Source organism: Neophocaena asiaeorientalis, unplaced genomic scaffold, assembly GCF_003031525.2.
Source record: "Neophocaena asiaeorientalis asiaeorientalis breed wild unplaced genomic scaffold, Neophocaena_asiaeorientalis_V1.1 scaffold436, whole genome shotgun sequence".
Taxonomy (NCBI): domain Eukaryota; kingdom Metazoa; phylum Chordata; class Mammalia; order Artiodactyla; family Phocoenidae; genus Neophocaena; species Neophocaena asiaeorientalis.
The window spans coordinates 1,681,197-1,702,124 of NW_020172473.1; the positions used below are offsets into that span (position 1 = coordinate 1,681,197).

The 20,928-nt window shown below is 42.0% G+C and overlaps 1 protein-coding gene across 1 annotated transcript; it reads left to right on the plus strand.

The window, feature by feature from the left end:
- Nucleotides 1–3,261: 3,261 nt before the first annotated feature.
- COA6 (cytochrome c oxidase assembly factor 6) lies at nucleotides 3,262–16,636 on the plus strand (the record flags this gene model as incomplete). The annotated part of the gene is given in 6 exon segments (XM_024738157.1): nucleotides 3,262–3,315; nucleotides 15,204–15,272; nucleotides 15,422–15,472; nucleotides 15,573–15,676; nucleotides 15,678–15,728; nucleotides 16,477–16,636. Coding segments are annotated over 6 exon segments (489 nt in total), but the record flags the coding sequence as incomplete, so codon positions are not given.
- Nucleotides 16,637–20,928: the final 4,292 nt, after the last annotated feature.

Genomic DNA, 20,928 nt, shown 5'->3' on the forward strand with positions numbered 1-20,928 from the left:
AGCAAGCAAAGAATCAATAAGGAGGGCACTTCAGTTCCCCAGCCAAGGTCTGGCAGAGAGAGTTCCGTGTGGATGAAGAGTCAGCAAGTGGAAAAGTCAACTAAAAATAGAAACTCTTTTAACTTTTATGGGAACTCGTAAGTGTATACTACACGATTTTATTAACATTAGAATTAATAATAGATGTTTGCAGGAAACACTACATGTTTCCAAACAACTCAACCATAGGGAATCCTAAGACTCTTTTAGGCTGTTGCTAGGTTATTTTATACGTCACTCACGATGAAGAAATCGATTCTAAAAATTCTGTGTATGCTAAAGAACATATTTCCTCTTTCATCTGTAGTAGTCTGTCACTCTCGTGTATGAATCTGGGAATTGTTCTAAACAATTCATACTAACAACTAGAAACTAAAGTGATTTCTTCAGCATCTATGATGTTTTGCTTTAGTGCATTACTTTTGAGGTTCTATTAATTAAATTCAACATTTGATACAGTTCTAGCTGTGCAGCAACAGCAAGAAAAAGCAGCAGTCATTATATTCAGTGGCTTGCAGTTTCTGTCCAGTCTACACCAGGCCTCTGAGCAGCCCCGGGAGTGGGGAAGCAGAAAAGAGTCCTTAGATCTGCTCTGGCTATGTGTCTACAGCTATTAGCTCACTACCTCGGTCACTGGAAAATACTATGGAGCCACTTTTTTGAGGCAAAGCACACCATTTCCAGAAAGGCCTTTTTGAAATTCAAAGTCAGAATCTGGAAAGAGCCATCCGCCATCCACTGAGCTCATGGAGCCTGTTACTCAGAATTCGCTTCAGTGACCGGCCACCAAGTCACCCCTTACACCCCTGAGAGAATGTGACACAGGGCAGCTAGGCTCTTTTTCTTAGTCAAATAGTGCCACGATGATGCCGCATTAAAAGTCCACCTGGAACTCAGTGGCTTCAACACGCATTTGTGTGCCTGGGTTCATGGGTCTGCAAGGGATTGCTCTGTGGCTGCCAGGCCTGGCTCAGCTGAGCGGCCCGGCTGCAGGTGAGGGTCTGCCTGGGCTGGCTGCCAGGCTGGTGCAGGGCTCAGCTGAAGGGGATGCGCACGTCTCTTCTACTATGCAGCTGCCCTTGTTCTTTGTTCTTATTTTTGTCTTTCACTCTTTTTCTGCCTTTTGTGGTTTTAATATTGAGCACTTTATATGATTCTATTTTCTCTCCTTTTTAGAATATAAATTATACTTATTTTTTTTAACTGTTGTTAATGGTTGCCCTAGAGTTTGCAATATACATTTACAACTAATCCAAATAACACTATACCACGTCATGTGTAGTGTGAGTACCTTATAATAACAAAATAATCCTAATTTCCCCCATCCCTTGTTATCATTGCTGTCGTTCATTTTATTTATATGTAAGTGTACATATACACACATATGAAAAAGATGCATAAGCGTACATAATCGCATACATTGTTGCTATTATCATTCTTAATAAACTGTTATCCACTGTCAGTTAGAAATAAAAATTTTAATTTTACCTTTACTTACTCCTTTTTCAAAGCTCTTCCTTTCTTTATGTAGACCCAAGTTTCTGACCTATTTTTTATTCTCTCTAAAGAATTTGTTTAAACATTGCTTGCAAGGCAGGTCTACTGGCAACAAATTTCCTTGATTTTTGTTTGTTTATTTCTCCATTTTTGAAGGATAATTTTGTGGGATAAGGAATTCTAGATTGGTGGGGGTTTTCTCTCAACACTTTAAATGTTTCACTCCTTTTTTTTGAATTTATTTATTTATTTACTTATTTTTATTTTATGGTTGCATTGTGTGTTCGTTGCTGCGCATGGGCTTTCTCTAGTTGCGGCGAGCGGGGGCTACTCTTCATTGTGGTGCACGGGCTTCTTATTGCGGTGGCTTCTCTTGTTGCAGAGCACAGGCTTTAGGTGTGTGGGCTTCAGTAGTTGTGGCACGCGGGCTCAGTAGTTGTGTCTCACAGGCTCTAGAGCACAGGCTCAGTAGTTGTGGTGCATGGTCTTAGTTGCTCCACAGCATGTGGGATCTTCCCGGACCAGGGCTCGAATGCATGTCCCCAGCATTGGCAGGTGGATTCCTAACCACTGTGTCACCAGGGAAGTCCATTACACTCCTTCTATTGCCTGCCTGGTTTCTGAGCAGAAGCCACCTGTAATTCTTATCTTTCTCTGTAGATACAGGATTTTTTCCCTATCTTTGATTTTCTATAGTTTGAAAACGATATGCCTGAGTTATTTTGTTTTTGCACTTATTTATATTATCGTGTTCTCTGAGCTTCCTGGAATTGTGTTTTGGTGTCTGACATTAAGTTGGTAGAAATTATCAGCCATTATTGTTTCAAATATTTCTTCTGTTTCTTTCTCCCTTTCTTCTCCTTCTCGGTATTCCCATTTTGGGTGTGTTACCTGTCAGTGTTGTCTCACTGTCCTTGCATATTCTGTTCTGTTTTTCCAGTCTTTGTTTCTTTGCTTTTCAGTTAGGGAGGTTTCTATTGATACATCCTCCAGCTCAGAGATTCTCTCCTCCACTGTATCTAGTCTACTAAGAAGACCATCAAAGGCATTCTTCATTTCTATGACAGTGTTTTTTATCTCTAGCGTTTCTTTTTGGTTCTTTCTTAGGATTTCCATCTCTCCCCACTTACATTGCCCATCTGTTCTTGCCTGCTGTCTCTTTTACCCCTTAACACATGAATTATAGTTGTGATAAATTCCCAATCTGAAGATTCCAACATCCCTGTCATTCCTGCTTCTGATGCTTGCTCTGTCTCTTCAAGTTATGTTTTTTTTGCCTTTTGGTATGCCTTGTAAATTTTTTCTTGATAACCGGACATGCTGTACCAGCTAAAAGGAACTGCTGTAAATAGGTCTTTAGTAACGTGGTAAGGTATAAGGGGAGGGGAACCATTCTATAGTCCTATGTATGATTAGGTCTCTTTCAGTGAGCCTGTGCTCTGGACTGTAGACTTCTCAAATGAGTCTTATTTTTTTCCTCCTCTCTTAGGTGGGAGAGGATGGCTAGAGTGGGCTAGAGTTGGGTATTTCCCTTTTCCCACGTGGAAGGCTGTTGCTGTCTGGAGTTGGGTATTTCCCTTGCCCAGGTCTCTTGGGGTCTGATAATACCCCCAGCAGGTTCGGCTCTGGTTAACTAGTTTCTTCTGATGGAAGGCTTTGTTAAGAAGAACAGAGTGCACCAGCATATTTCAGAATGGCTCCTTTTCCCCTCCCCCTGCTAGAAGCATGAGGGAATTTTTCTCCGATATTTACTGTGGGAACCTGGTTGAGCTCCTGGAGGTAAGTTTCACAGTCGTGGAGGCCCCCTATGACCGGGTCCCCCTGGAGTTTTTAACTCTCAGAGTCGTCCACACTGAGCCTCCGGCATTTGTCAATTACAGTTCTGACTTTCCTACCTTGGCACTCGTTCTTTGTCAATTACAGTTCTGACTTTCCTACCTTGGCACTCGTTCTTTGTCAATTACAGTTCTGACTTTCCTACCTTGGCACTCGTGTCAATTACAGTTCTGACTTTCCTACCTTGGCACTCGTTCCCAGGTAGTTTCTGTTTGTTTGTCTCTGCTAAGTTTTCTCTGTGTTCATCTGTCTGTCTCTCCAGTCTTGGGGGCAGTGGTTTGCCTTCTGTCCTAGAACAGTTGATTTTTTAGTCTGTTCAGCTTTTTACTTGTTAGGATGGAGTGGCAAATTCTAAGCTCCCCACATGCAGAGCTGGAAACCAGAAGGGCTTTCCTTACTCTTTCAAAATACTCTAAGAAGTAATGAGGTGGACCAAAACAGAAATGATTACAGAAGCACAGACTGCCCAGACATAGATGCCGCTCCCATCCGACCCTCTGATCCTTCAGCGAAAGGGCTGTTCTACTCTGCAGGCTGCCGGCTGCCCCTCCCCCTTCTCCAGTGGTCACTTCCGTCAGGGCTCTTGGCTTGACACGCACGTTTTCAGCCTAACTCCTGCAGTGGTCATCCTTCTTGGGCTCCCATGCCGATTCATGATTCTCAGCCTGTCCCTTATTTCCCACCATAAGATAAACCCATTCCTTTTTGGCCAGTGTGTCCCCATTCTGGCCATGGCCAGAGACATAGGATTCAAGCTTCTTCGTCTCTGTAGGGCTGAGAATGTGGAGAGATTTACTCCAGTCCCAGGGTGAGGAATATGCTGTTATTGGCAAGGTAAACGAGAATTCACCACCCTGCAGGTGAAGCCCTTCCCACCATAAGCACACCGTCTAGCAATTCTCTAAGCATCCGATAATCAGAGGCCGTATAGAATGATAATTGCCTCACATCTCGTAACACGACAGTTGTTCACTCACCTGGAGCATGTAGCCTATGTTTACATTAGCTTTTAGTGCCCACGGTAATTGTACTTATTTTACTTACAGTCAACTAGACCCCTAAGATTTAGTTAGATGTTCATTCCGTCCTATTCCCCTGAAATTGTTTTGTTTTGGACACAAACAGGATTTCACACTTACCGTTTATTTGTTTGTCCCATAAATACTGTAAAAATGGAATCTGCATAACTGAACCAGCTCCTGTCTTTAAGAAACTTTGAAATTAATAAGAGGACTGACCAAGGTCACCAAGACCTCTGATATTAAGGCAGCGTGAGACGATTGACTCTCAGGGGCAGACTTTGTGCTGTTTGGATCGGGAGGGATTGCAAACTACTTCATGAAGGAAATAACTTTTTGAGTTGGGCCTAATGAATAGGGTTTTCAGAAACAGGTGGGTGGCTGGGCAGTTCAGATGACTGGAAGAGCAGGAAGAGAGGCAGAATGTTAGAGGCAAGATCTGGGAACAGCAAATAGCTAAGATAAAGAGATGGGCATCTGTAGGGAGCGGTAGGAGATAAAGTCAGAAGACAGGCTAAGTCCTAATGTGAGGGTCTTCAGTGCCATGCTGGGATATCAGGGCATTTGTTGGTCAGCAATAGAAAGCCACTAGAACTAAGTAAGCCACTAGAACTAATTAACTAATTAAGTAGCATGATTAAATCTTCTTTATACCAGCCCATCATCCTAACCTGTTGAGATCCTTGAGTCTTTCACTAAAACTATGAGCTATCGCCTCCATCCCCAGACCCTATGCAGGTTTGATAAGCATCCTTGATTACGCTTCTCTAATTCAACTACAAAATATATAAAAGTGATAACCCTAGTCACAACTCTAAAAGTGACCTTCCTTCAGGGTGATTACCCAGATTCCTTGGGCTATGCTTATCCAACCATGTATCACTCACGTATAGCAGCATCTAGTCCACAGTTCTCAAGAGCAGATATTATTGATTGCTTATTTCAGTACACATGATTTACACTCATTATCTTTTTTAAACCTTTCGCCAGCCCTCTGAGATGAAGCTATTGAAGTTTACTGTGCATTCTTTTAAACTGCAAAATCTTTCCCATCCCAGACGTTTGAATCTCAACCTTGAATGGATTGGTCTTCAATCAATCTTCTAAGAAAGTATGGATTTTATCAAATAGATCCTTCATAAAACCTTTGGTGAACTGTAACTCCTTTAATATCTACCTGGTTAATATAAAGAATTGTAGAATTCACAAGATCAATTAGAAACTTCATTATTGTTTGTGTTTATTGAGGCTAACTAGAAAGTTTCAAGTCTGGCACAGGGGAATAATGAAATAGAGTTTCAACCTAGCCAAGAAGCTAAGTAGACCTGAATTTCCTGACAATTTTTAAATAATCTAACAGTACCAGCATGAGCCCTTAGTTGCCTAGGTAATAAAGCAGGTTTCCATGGAAACCCATTGGTCTGTATCAAAGAAACGCTTTGAATTTTAATGGGGTGAAAGAGCATCATCTAAGAAAGACCAAATAGTTATTGCTAACTGAACTGTTCTTGGTGGTGACGGCCTTTTATGTTCATATTTGTTAATAGCGGTGGTTGTTTTTGCCAGAAAAACAAGCTTTAGATATGCAAATAATCGTAATAGCTAATACTGTCTTCTCTCCTCTACACACCACAAGAGAGTTTCTTTTTTTTTAAAGAAATATTTATTTATTTTTGGCTGCACTGGATCTTCGTTGCTGCGTGCGGGCTTTCTCTAGTTGAGGCGAGCAGGGGCTACTCTTCGTTGCGGTGCGCAGCCTTCTCATTGCAGTGGCTTCTCTTGTTGCAGAGCACGGGCTCTAGGTGTGTGGGCTTCAGTAGATGTGGTACGTGGGCTCAGTAGTTGTGGCTCGCGGGCTCTAGAGCGCAGGCTCAGTAGTTGTGGCGCACGGGCTCAGTTGCTCCACGGCATATGGGATCTTCCCGGAGCAGGGCTCGAACCCATGTCCCCTGCATTGGCAGGCGGATTCTTAACCACTGTGCCACCAGGGAAGCCCTACCAGTATATTTTATATACTTAAACTATATACATACACACAAACACACACTCATTTTATCCTTACAGCAACTGAGTTTGAATTCCCTGGAGATCCAGTGGTTAGGACTCCGTGCTTTCACTGCTGAGGGCCCGAGTTCAATCCCTGGTCGGGGAACTAAGATCCCGCAAGCTGAGTGGTCCAGCCAAAAAACAAAACAAAACAAAAAACAACAACTGAGGTAAGTGGTATTATTATCCTCATTTTACAGATGAGGAAACTCAGAGATAAGAAATTGAATAACTTACCTAACATCATACAACCAGTAAGAAGACAGCTGTGATGTGAAGTAAGGCAATCTGGCTACTCCACACTAAGCCTTTATTCTGTTAGCTCTCTACACCCCCCTCGCCATCCCAGCTTGTATTCCTTCCATCCCCCTAACTTAATTTTATTATGATTTTTTTGTTTTAAGATTTTTTGATGTGGACCATTTTTAAAGCCTTTATTGAATTTGTTACAATATTGCTTCTGTTTTTGGTTTTGGTTTTTTGGCCCCGAGGCATGTGGGATGTTAGTTCCCCAGCCAGGGATTGAACCCATGCCCCCAGCAGTGGAAGGTGAAGTCTCAACCACTGGACCACCAGGGAAGTCCCGATTATGATTTTTAAATGAATAGTTAGTGTTTACATTATTGTGGCTATGCCAACCTTGCTAATTGCTGAGCCAAGTAATATACTATTTACATATTTCTTTTCTTTTTTCTCCTTCCTTTTTACTGAGGCTTGATACTAGCCCTTTTGGGGAGTCTGAAATTCTACCTACCTATTGTTAATTTTCTTCTCAAATGTGCCAATGTTTCTGCCATATGTACATTAACAGTTTGTGTGTTTATTTCCTGAGAACACTTTCCTTCCTTCCTTCTGCTATGATACCTATTGGCTCTCTGCAAAGATTTCATTGTGAGATTTCCCTTTGTGCCACAGATCCTCTTTCCTGGATCCTGTGCCATGTCTTTCTTTTGATTTCTTGTTTTTGGTGGAAGGTATTCTCCATAGCCTGTTACAGCAAAGTGTATGAGAGGTTTTCAAAAATCTGAAAATGTCTCTATCCTGCCCTCACAATTGATTGATAGTTTAGCTGGCTCTCAAATTCTAAGCTGCAAATAATTTTCCCTCAGAATCTTGAAGGTATTTGATTTGTTGTCATTTGCCTTCTGATGCCACTTGAGAAAGACAAAGCCATTCTGATTGCTAGTAATTTGTAAGTAGTCTTTATTTAGCTTAATAGAAGTTTCCAGGGGCATCTCTGGTGTTCTGAACTTTCACAACATGCCTCGATTTGAGTCTCTTCCACACCTTTTGCTAGGCACACGGTGAGCCTTTTCAATCTAGAGTCTTGTGTCCTTTGGTTCTGGGAAATTTCCTCCCCTCTCTTTTCTCTCTTTCTTGAACTGTTAGTAGGATGTTTGGATTTAAAGGACTGATCCCCTAATTTTCTTTCTTTCTCTTACATTCCATCTTACTCTTATTTTGTTTGTCTTTCAGGAAGATTGTATCAAGTTCTTTTTATTTCTGCACCTCAAGTAACAAAGACTTAAAGTCATGCCTTCAGCAAGATAGGAGTTTAAGTATCTCTCATGCAAAAGTCCAGAGGTAGGCTGCCCAGTGTTGGCATGACAGCTCTGCTCTATGAAAAGGCCCCATCGGGCTCCTTCTATGCCCACATGTGCATTATGGATCACACCAGTTATCTTTTTAGGAAAGTTTCCTTAGTTGCAAGAAAATACTTTTACTCGCATGTCAAGAATTAGTCACATAGCTATATCTACATCTCAGTTGGAGAATCCACTCGGCCACATATTTTATGCGTGTCTTGGACAACTGGAATCCTCTTGTCATCTATAAGTACATTGTCTAATACGGTAGCTGCTACCTACATGTGGCCGCTGAGGACTTGAAATGTGATTAGTCCAGATTAACATGTGTTTTAAGTTAAAATAGACACTGGATTTAGAATAGTATGAAAAAAGGGAAATCAAATATTTTAGGTTGATTATAGGATAAAATGATAATATTTTTAATATATTGGGTTAAAAGAAATATATTATTATAATTCATTCCGCCTGCTTCTATTTTCTATTTTACTTTTTTTAATGTGGCTACTAGAAAATTTTAAACTACATATGTGGCTTGCCTTATATTTCTATTGGATAACGCAGCTCTATAAAATGGGAATAATAGAGTGCCTACCTCAATGGCGCTCTATTATTAAATGAGAAAGATTAAATGAGATCCTAAGTGTAAAATGTTTAGCCCAGTGCCTGTCAAAGAGTAAATACTCAGAAAAAGGCAAATAGACTAGTTAATAACGTAGTGTTTCATTGACTCTAACACGTCCATTCTTGTTCCTGCATTTTCACACCTCGGACTCATCGTACCGGGGATGGCACCCAACTGTCGCCAGACCCCAGTCATAACATAGTTGTCACTGCCTGTGTGTGCATACACGTCGAAAGCACTAGCATTCCGTACTTGCAGAGTGAGTGTCCGTGGCCTAGAAGACAATCTAGGAGATCAGAAGGGGGCACTCTTAACCTCTAAGAATCAAAATGTTAAGGAGACAGGTGGAGGGTCATTCTGATGTGTTTAAGCAACATTCCCAAAATAGGAGTGAAGAGTAAGCTCCCTGTACCCAATTACAAAGTTGGATGAATTGTTCAGCACCAATGGCTTTTAGCTCTTTAGTGGATCTGGAAAGACAAGAGGAGGGGAGGGGAGAAGATACGGTAAGAGGACTTGCTCAAAGTGCCTAATGCCATTGATGATAAGATTGGTGGAAAAACACAGACATTGGTGACCGAATCAAAAAGTGATTCTGATGACTGGAACTTGAAATGTAATGAAGTTTCATGAATACCGTAATCAATTTCTGCTTTTATTTTCCTTCTTCTGTATGTATTACTGTGATACGATTTTTTAAAATTCATGCCTAAATATGTCTAAATAAGTTTAAGATAAGAATCTTAGGTAATGAAAAAGCATTGTGTTATAGTTTAATTGGCAGCGCTTTTTCCTTTCTTAGGGGTACGTAAAACAATGGGGCAAATTATAATTAATGCATTTTAGATTTGATGAAACATAGTATTATTCCCTTTAAAGGACTTCTCTCTAAGTCCAAGATCAAATGACCTCTAAAATATAGTAATACTAATAACTAACATTTATGTTTTTCTTTTTCCTATGACACTTTTCTAACATACTATATATAGAATTTATTGTTTATGGTTATTGCTTATTGTCTCCCTGCTAGGTAGAGCAGCAGTTTTCATCTATATTGTTCTCTGATGTCTCCCAAGCCCCTAAAACAGTGCCTGGCACAGAGTAAGTTCTCAATAAATACTTGTTGAGTGAATGAATGAAATCTTTGTAAGTGCTGTTCTAAGTGCTTTGCTTGGATTATTCTATTTAACTTTCACAAGAAACCTAAGTAGATATTAGAATCATCAACATTTTCAATTAAGGAAACCCATGTATGTAGAAGTTCAGGAACCTGTCCAAGGTCACACAGCTTGACATCACTGGTGGGGGAGGGGGGCAGGATTCAAGCCCAGTCTGGTTCTGAACCTACACTCTTAGCCACTGAACTTTGCTGCCTCTAATACTGCCTGTGTTTCCCTTCTTGATTTAACTCCTGCTGGGCTCCCGCTGCATTTGGTGCATGCCTCTCTCATAGGTCTTATTACTCTTTATTAGAGGAGAGTATGGCCTGTGTCCTCCATAAGACTGAGCTTCTCAAGGACCAAGATCTATCCTTATTCATCTTTATATCCCCAAGGCTGACCACAGTGCCTGGCACTGTGCAAGCTATGTAAGTACAGAGCAAGAAGGATGAAAGAAGGATCAACGGTTCCCAACTGGCAGCTGAAGCACTAGTAGATCCGATGAAAAGGAACAGCTTAGAAAGAGAAGCTTTCCTGGAGAAAGAATACTACGAGTTCCAGTTTTGAACTTATTGGAGTGATGGAAGGACAAACAAATGGAGATAGCCGTCAAGGGACTTGGAAAGAGAAAATGGGCACAAAGGTTCCATTAGGACTAAAACATAGACTTCCAAGTCTTTTTGAAAGAAGTGCTAACTGAAGCTCCGGGGGTGAATCAGCTCACCATGGAAAACAGAATGCAAAGAAAAGAAAAAGAGAGAAAAAAAGGCAGCATCTTGGAGCGTACCTATAGTTAATAGGAGGAAAAAGGACAAGGAGTCAGCATAGAGATCTAAAAGAAATTCAGAAGGATCTCTGCAGCAACACTGAAGTCAAAGGAATCTTTCTTGTTTGTGTCCCTGAGTAGGTGTCTGTGATGACTGCTTTGTAAAACAGTACAGATTATAAATAAAAAAGTCTGTAGGCAGCAACAGAAAAACAACACATACGTTTTCAGTGCTACTGGGTCTGTCTGGCCCTGCCCACCATTGGTTTGGGGAGCAACTTAGTTCAGACCGGAGAACACCCACATGAAACTCCTCTCGATGGTAACACGACATGTCTTCCACCTCTTCACACTGACTTCTCTTCGCCTCCTCTCTCCTCCAAACATAGGTTGGAGATTACACCCTCTCTGTATCAAAACAGCACATCTGAAATCATCTCATGGCACCCACATTCTTTTACTTGCCCATAGTCTTCCAAATTTTGTAAGGTGAATGTGGCCTCTCCAACTCTTGTCCTGCATTATTGCTGTTGTTATTAACATATATATACATATATATATGTACATATATATATATATTTTTTTTACCATATCTACACCTCAAAATTTCTCTCTTCTAGTTGTTTTTGCTCTGTTGGCTAGACCACAGAGCTCCTTGAGAGTAAGCTGGTGGGGGAAGGGGCATTATTGCAATTCATTGACTCTCTTTGGTAATACTTTCTTTATCTCTGCCCTAGGCCTACTACTGACCAGTAGGAATTGCTTAGCTGCCCAAGTGACAGTTAGCACTAGAGACTACTGACTTTTGACCTTGAAGGCCACATAAGATGGTAAATCCATTAAAAACTTGGTCATCACACTATAAATATTCTGCATGACCATTATTTTTACCTTTCTGTGAATCAAATGTACTAACGATGACCTTTCTCAGGCAAACTACTCTACTTTACTTAAAAATTATGACACATATCATGCATATACGTGACATATATTCATTCTCATTCACAGAAGAGTGTATAAGATTTACTTGTACAGTTTATTTAAAGAATAATTATAAAACAACTATCCAGTTTCAGAAACAGAACATTGTCAGCCCCTCAGAAGCCCTCCCTGGTCACATCCCATTTCTCTTTTCTTAATAGTTTTGCTATTTGATGTATGTATCCGTAACAGGAGAGTTGAGTTTTGCATTTCTGAACCTTATGTAAGTGGAAACACAAGATATCTATTCTTTGATTGACTTGCTGCTTTCACTCAATACTGAGATTCATCATATTATTATAAATGGTTATAGTTGTTCATTTTCATTGGTGCATTATACGTCACCTTATGACATCATAATTTATCCGTTCTGTTGTTGATATGTTTGGATTGTATATTGTTTTTAGCTATTACAAACTTGCACATATACAAGAGATTCTGAATAGAATTGCTGAGTGATAGCGAATGTGTATCTTCAACTTTACAAAAGTCAGTTTTCCAAAGTGACTGTATCAATTTATACTACCATTAGAGTATCTCTTGTTGTGGAGCATGGACTCTAGGTGCGTGGGCTTCAGTAGTTGTAGTTGTGGCTCACGGGCTCTAGCGCGCAGGCTCAGTAGTTGTGGCGCACAGGCTTAGTTGTTCCGTGGCATGTGGGATCTTTCTGGACCAGGGATCGAACCCATGTCCTCTTCATTGGCAGGTGGATTCTTAACCACTGCGCCACCAGGGAAGCCTGATGTAGGTGTTTTTTATATATTCTGGGTACTAATTCATTGTTATATGCTTTGCAAACTTCTTCTCCCATATTGTGACTCTTCCACTCACTTTATGGTGTTATTTGGTAAACAAAAGTCCTTAATTTTAATGTAGTTGAATTTATTGATCTTTTCCTTTATGGCTAAAAAAAAATTATTCTCAATCCTAAAGTCATAGAATCATTCTTCCATACAGGTCCACAAAATTTATCTGAAATACTTGGAGACAGATGTGTTCTGGAATACAGACTTTTTTGGATATTGGAAAGGTACCATGGAATGTACAATGTATACTATGTAGCAAGAACTGGGACAGTACCTATAATCAAAAATATCAATATTTCTACAGCAGAACTTATAGTCAACTAAGTGATGTATAAATAACGACTATCGTGACACTAAGTTACATTTTTCAACAAATGAGTTCCAAAGAGTTTGATGTTTCAAGGTTTGGGGATTTTGTAATTAGTACAAAAGTTATGGTAGCCTCATACAATAAAAATGGAATTATTTCAAAGTTTGAAGGAACTTACCAGTGGAGCCATTGACCTGGAATTTATGTGTGAACCTTCATTACTACTGATTCAAATTTTTAATGGTTTGGGACTATTCATATTTTCTCCTCTTTAGTCAGCTAGTGTTTTTCTTGAGATTTGTACAATCATCTACATTTTATTTGCATCAGATTGTTTACAAGATGTTGTGTTTTGATTTCTAAAGTATAGTTTTTGTTATTGACATAGGTTGTTAACATCTCTCCTTTCATTGCTCAATACTGTTAAATATTTGTCAAATTTTTTTTTTTTTAATTTATTTTTATTTTTTTTGCGGTACGTGGGCCTCTCACTGTTGTGGCCTCTCCCGTTGCGGAGCACAGGCTCCAGACGCGCAGGCTCAGTGGCCATGGCTCACGGGCCCAGCCGCTCCGCGGCATGTGGGATCTTCCCGGACCGGGGCACAAACCCGTGTTCCCTGCATCGGCAGGTGGACTCTCAACCACTGCGCCACCAGGGAAGCCCAATATTTGTCAATTTTATTAGTCTTTTCCAAAAAAAAAAAAATCAACTTCTGGATTTTTAAAATCTACTGTATGCAGTGGTGTGCTAGTTAATTAGCTCTGAACATAATGAAACAAAACACTACCAGAAGAGGTGTGCACAGTTGGCTCTCCTGAGCCAGTAAAGGCAGTGTCTGGCACACCACTACTTTCATTTCCCATTTCATTCATTTCTGCTTTCAGCATTATGTCCCTCCTTCCACTTTCCTTAATTTTACTCTCCTTTTTCTAACTTCTTGAAAGGGAATGTTTAGCTAAAGACCTTTCAGCCTCTTTTCTAATGTACTTACTTAAGGCTATAAACCTCCCTCTACGTACTATACGTTAACTTTATTCCACAGGTGTTGCTATTATATTTTATTATTCAGCTCAAAAAATTTTCTCATTACCATTATGACTCTTTGGCTATGGGTTACATGGACTTGTTTTTAGAGTTCTTTATTGATTTCTAGCTTAACAGCACTGTGCTCAAAAAACACGTGCTGAATGATTTCAATCTTTAAAATTCGTGGAGAGTTGCTTTACAGCTAAGTATGCAGTTGATTTTGGTAATATGTCATGTTTACGTTCCAAAAAACATGTTCTGATTTTGGTTGTGTTTTTCTGTGTATATTCATTAGGTCAAGTTTGTACATCATGTTATTCAAATTTTCTATACCCTGATTTTTCTTTTGTTTGTCTTAACAATGACTGGGAAAGGCCTGTTAAAATCACCCACTATGGCCATATATTTTTTTCTTTATAATTTCATCGATTCCCTTTATATATTACATATATATATATTTATTATTAAGTGCATAAAAATTTTAAACTTTAAATATTTTTTTTCAACTCATAAGTCATTCAAGACTCCTTCCATCCTTTTTGTATCTCATTAGTCATACTTTAAAAATACTATCTTTATATAAACTGCCCTTGATAGACACAGTGTAAAAGAATTGGTGGTCCTGGTAAAGCTAAAGCAATCCACTTATTAGACTCCATTAACTGTTACAGAAATCCTTCCCATATTGTAGAACATATGTTTGGTGGTACTTAGGCTTTACACAGCCAACCTGAAAATCTGCGTATGTTTATTTGTAAAGGATTAAATACCAGCACTGAGTGCAGAGCTGTAAACTGCTTGTGAGTTTTATAAGCACTTAGAATTCAACAGGACTAGATGATGCCGCAGATGGGATCTTTAAGAGACCTGGACGACTGACCTGTATCTACAAACGTGCTTTCAAATAAAGATTCTGCTGAGATATTCACTAAAATATTAAAAAGAGCATCTTTCAAAATATCTGGAGCAGCGCTTTTCATTCCTTTTGAAAAACACCTCAGCGTTTAGGGAGTAAAAAAAGCCACAAGTAAGATTAAAACAATAATACAGGTATTAATTTTACCCACTCTCCTGACCAATTTGTATTACCTCCGTCAACTTTCAGATCCAAGTCCAAAGATCTTAGCTGTAAACTCTAATCAGGCTCTCACATTTTAATCCCACGAACTATCAGATCTCAGCCGACTGGAACTTGGCTTTCATATTCTTTCACTAGATGTCTCCCAATACCAACTAAAAGGATCTTGTCCATCTACAGAAGAAAGCCGCAAGGGTTCAAGCAAGGGAAAGGTGACAATGTTGGTAAGTGTAACAGGATCAAATGTGAATCAGGAAACTGGGAGCTGGGTGCCCTGGGTTCTCAGCTCAGTCACTTATTTGCCATGTGTCCTGGGGTGTCACCCGCCTCTTTCTGGGATCAATTCTTTCTTTTTTTTCCTTTAATTTAAAAAGCGACGAGTTAAGCCTTCGCGGCCTTTTAACGCTTCGTCCCGCTCTCATCTCAGGTGCTAACTTCCACACAAAGCCGCCGTTTCCGGCAGGGCTCGCACGTTAAGCTTTCCGAACGGCGCTTGGCGAGATATATGCAGAAATTTAGATTCATGAAAGAAGCACAGTTCGTTAAAAATCACGAAAAACTGCAGGGAGAGAGGCACCGAGACGTTAATAAAGCCAAGACCGCTCTGAGGAGTGACCCGATCCCACTCACTTCCCACCCCGACAGCCCCAGGACCCGCCTCCCTCGCCCGAGCAGGCCCGGAAGTCACTGCGACAGGTAAGAGAACGGAACAGGAAGTCCCGCCCTCCTGGAACAGCGAACGGTAGCCCGTAAGGATCATTCCAAGGCCAGCGCATTCGCCGCATGAATTGTTTCCTTGAGGGGGCGGGGTTCTACGACGCTTCAGCTCCGGCGGGCGAGGCGGCAGTGCAGCGCCAGTCTTCGGCCCCGCGCCCTTCTTTCTCGGTTGCTGGGCTGCGTGCCTCTGCTCCAGTCGGCGCCGAAGGGAGCCTGGTTCTGGGCGGGCGGAGAGGTGGGCTTGGGGGCGGGGCTGGCGGGGCTGGCGGGGCGGGCCGGGGAGGGTATGGACCCCGGAGGTCGCTGACTTTCTGCGAGCCTTCTGCAAGACGCAGCAGCACTCCGTGTACTGCCTGGTGATTTTGCCCTCGTGCATTTATTTGTATAGCACTTTGGTTCGAACAGCAACCTCGTAAAATGGGCACCGCTCCCCTGTTTTATCGAAGGGGAAACAGGCTCGAGAGAATAACTGAAGTGTCTTAAGTGACAGACCGTGTGAGAGCCGTAATTCTAACTTCGGCTTTTTTTTTTTTTTGCGGTACGCGGGCGTCTCACAGCTGTGGCCTCTCCCGTTGCGGAGCGCAGGCTCCGGACGCGCAGGCTCAGCGGCCATGGCTCACGGGCCCAGCCGCTCCGCGGCACGTGGGATCTTCCCAGACGGGAACGAACCTGCGTCCCCTGCATCGGCAGGCGTACTCTCAACCACTGCGCCACCAGGGAAGCCCCTAACTCCGGCTTTCTGAGACCAAGCTGCCACTCCAGCAATGGAGCAAATTACCTGGTGTATGGGATAAGCGTCAAAAGCGAGTGCTCTTACGATACCGTTAATGTAATAGAACTGATTGGTTTCAGTCACATCATTAAGAAACGGAGGCATAACTTTGAAAAAAGAGGGGTTTGGAGGGAGCAACAGTATGTTTTCTTTGGCTTACCTTCTCTCGAATTACAAGTTCCTTGCTAATATCACATGTTTTGGTTGGCAGCTTGAGCCCACTAGGAATGGCAGCCCCATCTATGAAAGAAAGGCAGGCTTGCTGGGGAGCCCGGGATGAGTACTGGAAGTGTTTAGATGAGAACACAGAGGACGCTTCTCGGTGCAAGAAGTTAAGAAGCTCATTTGAATCAAGCTGTCCCCAACAGTGGGTAAGTCACACTGGGACGTGTTTCTGTTTGCTGTCAAAATACATAGAGCTTACGGTGAGGGGTGGGCTATGAAATGAGGCACCGTTTGAGGCATGTCAAATGAGCGGTTTCCGTGAGCAGCTGAGAAAACCTTGTCTCGTAATCCAGGCTCGTTTTATGTACATAGCAGGCACACCTTTGGAAAATGTCACCTGACACTTTAAAGATGATTGAAAGCAAAACATACGCACGCTAACCAAAAAATTCCAGCCTTCTAAATTGGTAGATTTCTCCTGGATCTTCTGAAGGGATAGTATTTACTCTTGGGCAAGAGTTGGCAAATTCATTGGCCTAGAGCTGCTATCAGAAATAAAGCATTCCCAGTTGCCCGCCACAAATCATATGGTCATATACCCAAAATGCAAATACAAAGGAGTTTAGAAAGTGGAAGAAACTAAATGATCATATGGTGAATTCTGCCACCAGCTGCTCCACGTGCCTCGCCGACACGGGCTCTTGCTCTGTATTGCCAGTCCTTAGAATGGGAGGGGTTGGAAAAAGGAACTAACATCACTGGGCTCAGTAAGTGCCCCGGTGTGAGTGCCTGATGCTCCTTCATCACTACCCTTTGAGATGGGCGGTGTTGCCGTCAATTTCCAGAGGAGGCGACTGAAGCCCAGAGCATTGAAATAACTTGCCTTTTCACTGTTGGGGCTGGAGAATGGGATGCTCGGAATTGAGATTACGGCAGGGCTGTGTTTGTTGGTAAGGACGAGGCCTAGGCTTTGATCCTGGCAGTAAGGCGGGTTGGAGGACAAGATCATTGAAGAAAGAGGCCAAGGACCTGAGAGGCCAGGGTCTGGCAGGATCAACCACATGGATACTGAACCACGCAAGAGTTATGACATGAACATTGTTAGAGAAACTGACAGTAACCTACAAAGTTATAGGTTACGCCAACAAAGAAGGGAGCGGTAGAGCAAAGCAATCAGAATAACTGCTGCTGCATCTGACACTGACAGCTGTGCTCCCAGGGAAAACCGTTGTCATCTGCAGACTATTCTTAGTCTGTAACTGAGCTCCCTTTCCCAGCCTACACCCTCAGCCCTTTGCTCCCTTTTCACCCGTGCTCTCTACTCAGGAGTCATGCCCAGTGGCCATAGAATAAAAGCGAACGGTATTTACAGAGATTTGTGAGAGAAGGTGGGGAAGGAGACAGAGGGAGAAGTGATGGGAGTATTCTCTGAGTGCATTCTGTGTGAGAAATTGTGTTTCCATTAGCTTTAATTTTCATTCAGTCTTGTGAGGTACTATTGTATCTCTTTTATGTAATAGAAACTAAGGCTCAGAAAGGTGAAATGATTTGTTCAAGATCGGCTAACCAGCCAAGTAGTAGAGAGGGGATTTGAAAGTAGGTCTCTCTGATTGCAAAGTTTGGATTCTTTTACTTAGCTGAAGCCACAGCCAGAGAATAAAGGTAAAAATAAAACCACCAAATAGAGATTCACAATGAATACTTCTATGATAAAACACTAAAAATAAAAATTTCTTACATAATAAATATGCCATAAAACTGTGCTGTCACAAAACCAAATTACTCTTCTCTGCCCCTTTGCTTATCCCTTTTATAGTGCTCCTCAGTCGGCCTTGCATAATGGCCCGATTTAAAGCCTCCTATTGGTTCGTAACTTAGGAAGGAGCAGGGATCACGTCTGTTATTGTAGCATCATCCAACGCGGTCTTCCACAAATAGAGCAACCGGACAGCCAAGATACTTGATCCTAACATCAATTTCAGATACTGTCTTTTCCCTGTGAACCTTTGAAATGTCTCAGAAATTCCAGTATTTTGGCATTCATGCTACTATCCTGCATCTCATCTAATGGCTTAGAGGACACTAGCATCATACATTCACAGTGCTTCTCAAGAATTGCTTGTTGGTTTATTAGCCTTTTGGACATTAGCCTCTTCGAGGTGCCACATGTCGAGGGTCCTCAACTGTTAATTGAATGGAAAAGACTGGAGCAGAGCTTTTCAAGCAGAGAGTACGGTATATGCAAAGGCATGGAAGCAAGATGCATGAGAAATCAGCACATTCAGGAAATGGGGTAGCTCTGGACGGGTAGCAGTTCAGGGACTGGTGGTAAACCCAGAAGATAGACAGATGGGCAGAGATTGAGCCATGAATGACCTGATTTGTCTTACTGAGAAGTTTGGATGTTGACCTTGAAGGCAGTAGGGATACCTTGAAAGACCTTTAAACAAGCAGTGCCATGATCAAATTGGAATTTCAAAAAGATTATTCTTGGCAGCGGTGTGATGGATGGATGAAGGAGGGTAGAGAAACCAGTTAAAGAGCTATTAAAACAATCCAAGTGAGGAATGATGTGGGCCTGTACTGTCGCGATCAAGAGGGGGAAAGAGATCGGAGCATTTGGGTGGACGGTGACGTGGTCACTGAAATAGATGATGGGAGGAGAAACATGTCTGGAGAGGAGCTGAGTTCTGGACAAGTTGGGACTGAAGTATAAGTAGGACCACTAAATGGCATTGTCATTTAGGCAGTTGGAGATGTGACAAGAGATGCAAAGATCTATTGATTTGCCACAAAAACGTTAAGAGCATTCTCCACTTCTTCATCTGGTGCCCTTTACATATAACACCCGTCCCAGCTCAGTCAGCCTAAGGACACCAGGGGTGTGGAGTCTGACAGTGAGATTTATTAACGTGCTCTAACCAGGGAGCCCCACGCACTGGAGCTGCTGTGGGCGTTTCACCAGCCAAGGGAAAGGAGCTATCAGAGCGTTTGGGGAAGGATGGAGTTTAGGTGAAACTGAAATGAAGTGGTGCTTTGATAGATTCAGAGCAAAGCAGGGCTGTGTATAAGCAGGTCGTCAACTCTGGGCTGAGAAGTGGACCCAGGGTCTTATTTTCCACAAAGATAAATGCTTCCATGTCGTCATGCTCAGAAATCCTTATGTGAAGTCCTGCACCTGAGTTGGAAATCAAGACTGCTTCTTTTTGTCAAAGTGCCTATCAGATCCCTCCCAGGCAAAAGTGGGGTGTTTCATTCTTACCAAAAGAACTTCAAAGAGCAAATTTCTGATAGTTTGATTTTAGAGAACAGAGTTTCTTGGTGAATAAGAAAGCAGTAGGGACTTCCCTGGTGGTGCAGTGGTTAAGAATCCACCTGCCAGTGCAGGGGACACAGGTTCCAGCCCTGGTCCGGGAAGATCCCGCATGCCGCGGACCAACTAAGCCCGTGCGCCACAACTACTGAGCCTGCGCTCTAGAGTCCACAAGCCACAACTACTGAGCCTGCGTGCTGCAACTCCTAAAGCCCGCACTCCTAGAGCCTGTGCTCCACAACAAGAGAAGCCACTGCAATGAGAAGCCCGTGCACTGCAACGAAGAGTAGCCCCTGCTCGCTGCAGCTAGAGAAAGCCCACGCGCAGCAACGAAGACCCAACACAGCCCCCCCCCCCCAAAAAAAAAGCATTAGTCACTCAAAGGGGTCTCTTAGGACAGTGTCTGGCTGCGGTGTGTCCTACAGAGGAACGTTAACTTTGTAGGTGGCTTTATCTGAGTCTCTTATCCCAGCTTGAGACAGGGCAGGCACAGTTTTACATTCTTAACTCAGGCTCTACTGAAATATTTAAGAATTAAATCCTAAGAAAAGCTTTTCTGTTCTGACAGTGAAAACGTGTGTGGTATCATGCCTTTGTCTTGTCTGCAAAGCAGCTCAGGTGCAGATGCTATGAGGATTTGGTGGTTGGCCTTGATTTTCTACTTCTGTGATTTTACTGTTTCAGGATATGGGGATTTAAGATACTCCAAATTCCCTATGGCAAGAGGAGGATGTAAATAGAAATAATAAAATGAAATATTTAGTGTATTAAAGTTTTGCCATCAGTTTACTTATTCATAGTTCACGAACATAATTTTTAACTATGTGTCTATCTCCTTAAATGTATGTTCCGGATAAGATAAACTTAATACAAATATGATGGCCGGTGAATTAAAAAACTTGTTGAACTTACAGTTGACAGGAAAAACTTGTACAATGTCTTTAAATCATGAAGTCCTTTTTTTTTCTTAACATCTTTATTGGAGTGTAATTGCTTTACACTGGTGTGTCAGTTTCTGCTTTACAACAAAATGAATTGGTTATATATATATACATGTTCCCACATCTCTTCCCTCTTACGTCTCCCTCCCGCCCACCCTCCCTATCCCACCCCTCCAGGCGATCACAAAGCACCGACCTTATCGCCCGGTGCTATGCGGCTGCTTCCCACTAGCTCTCTACCTTA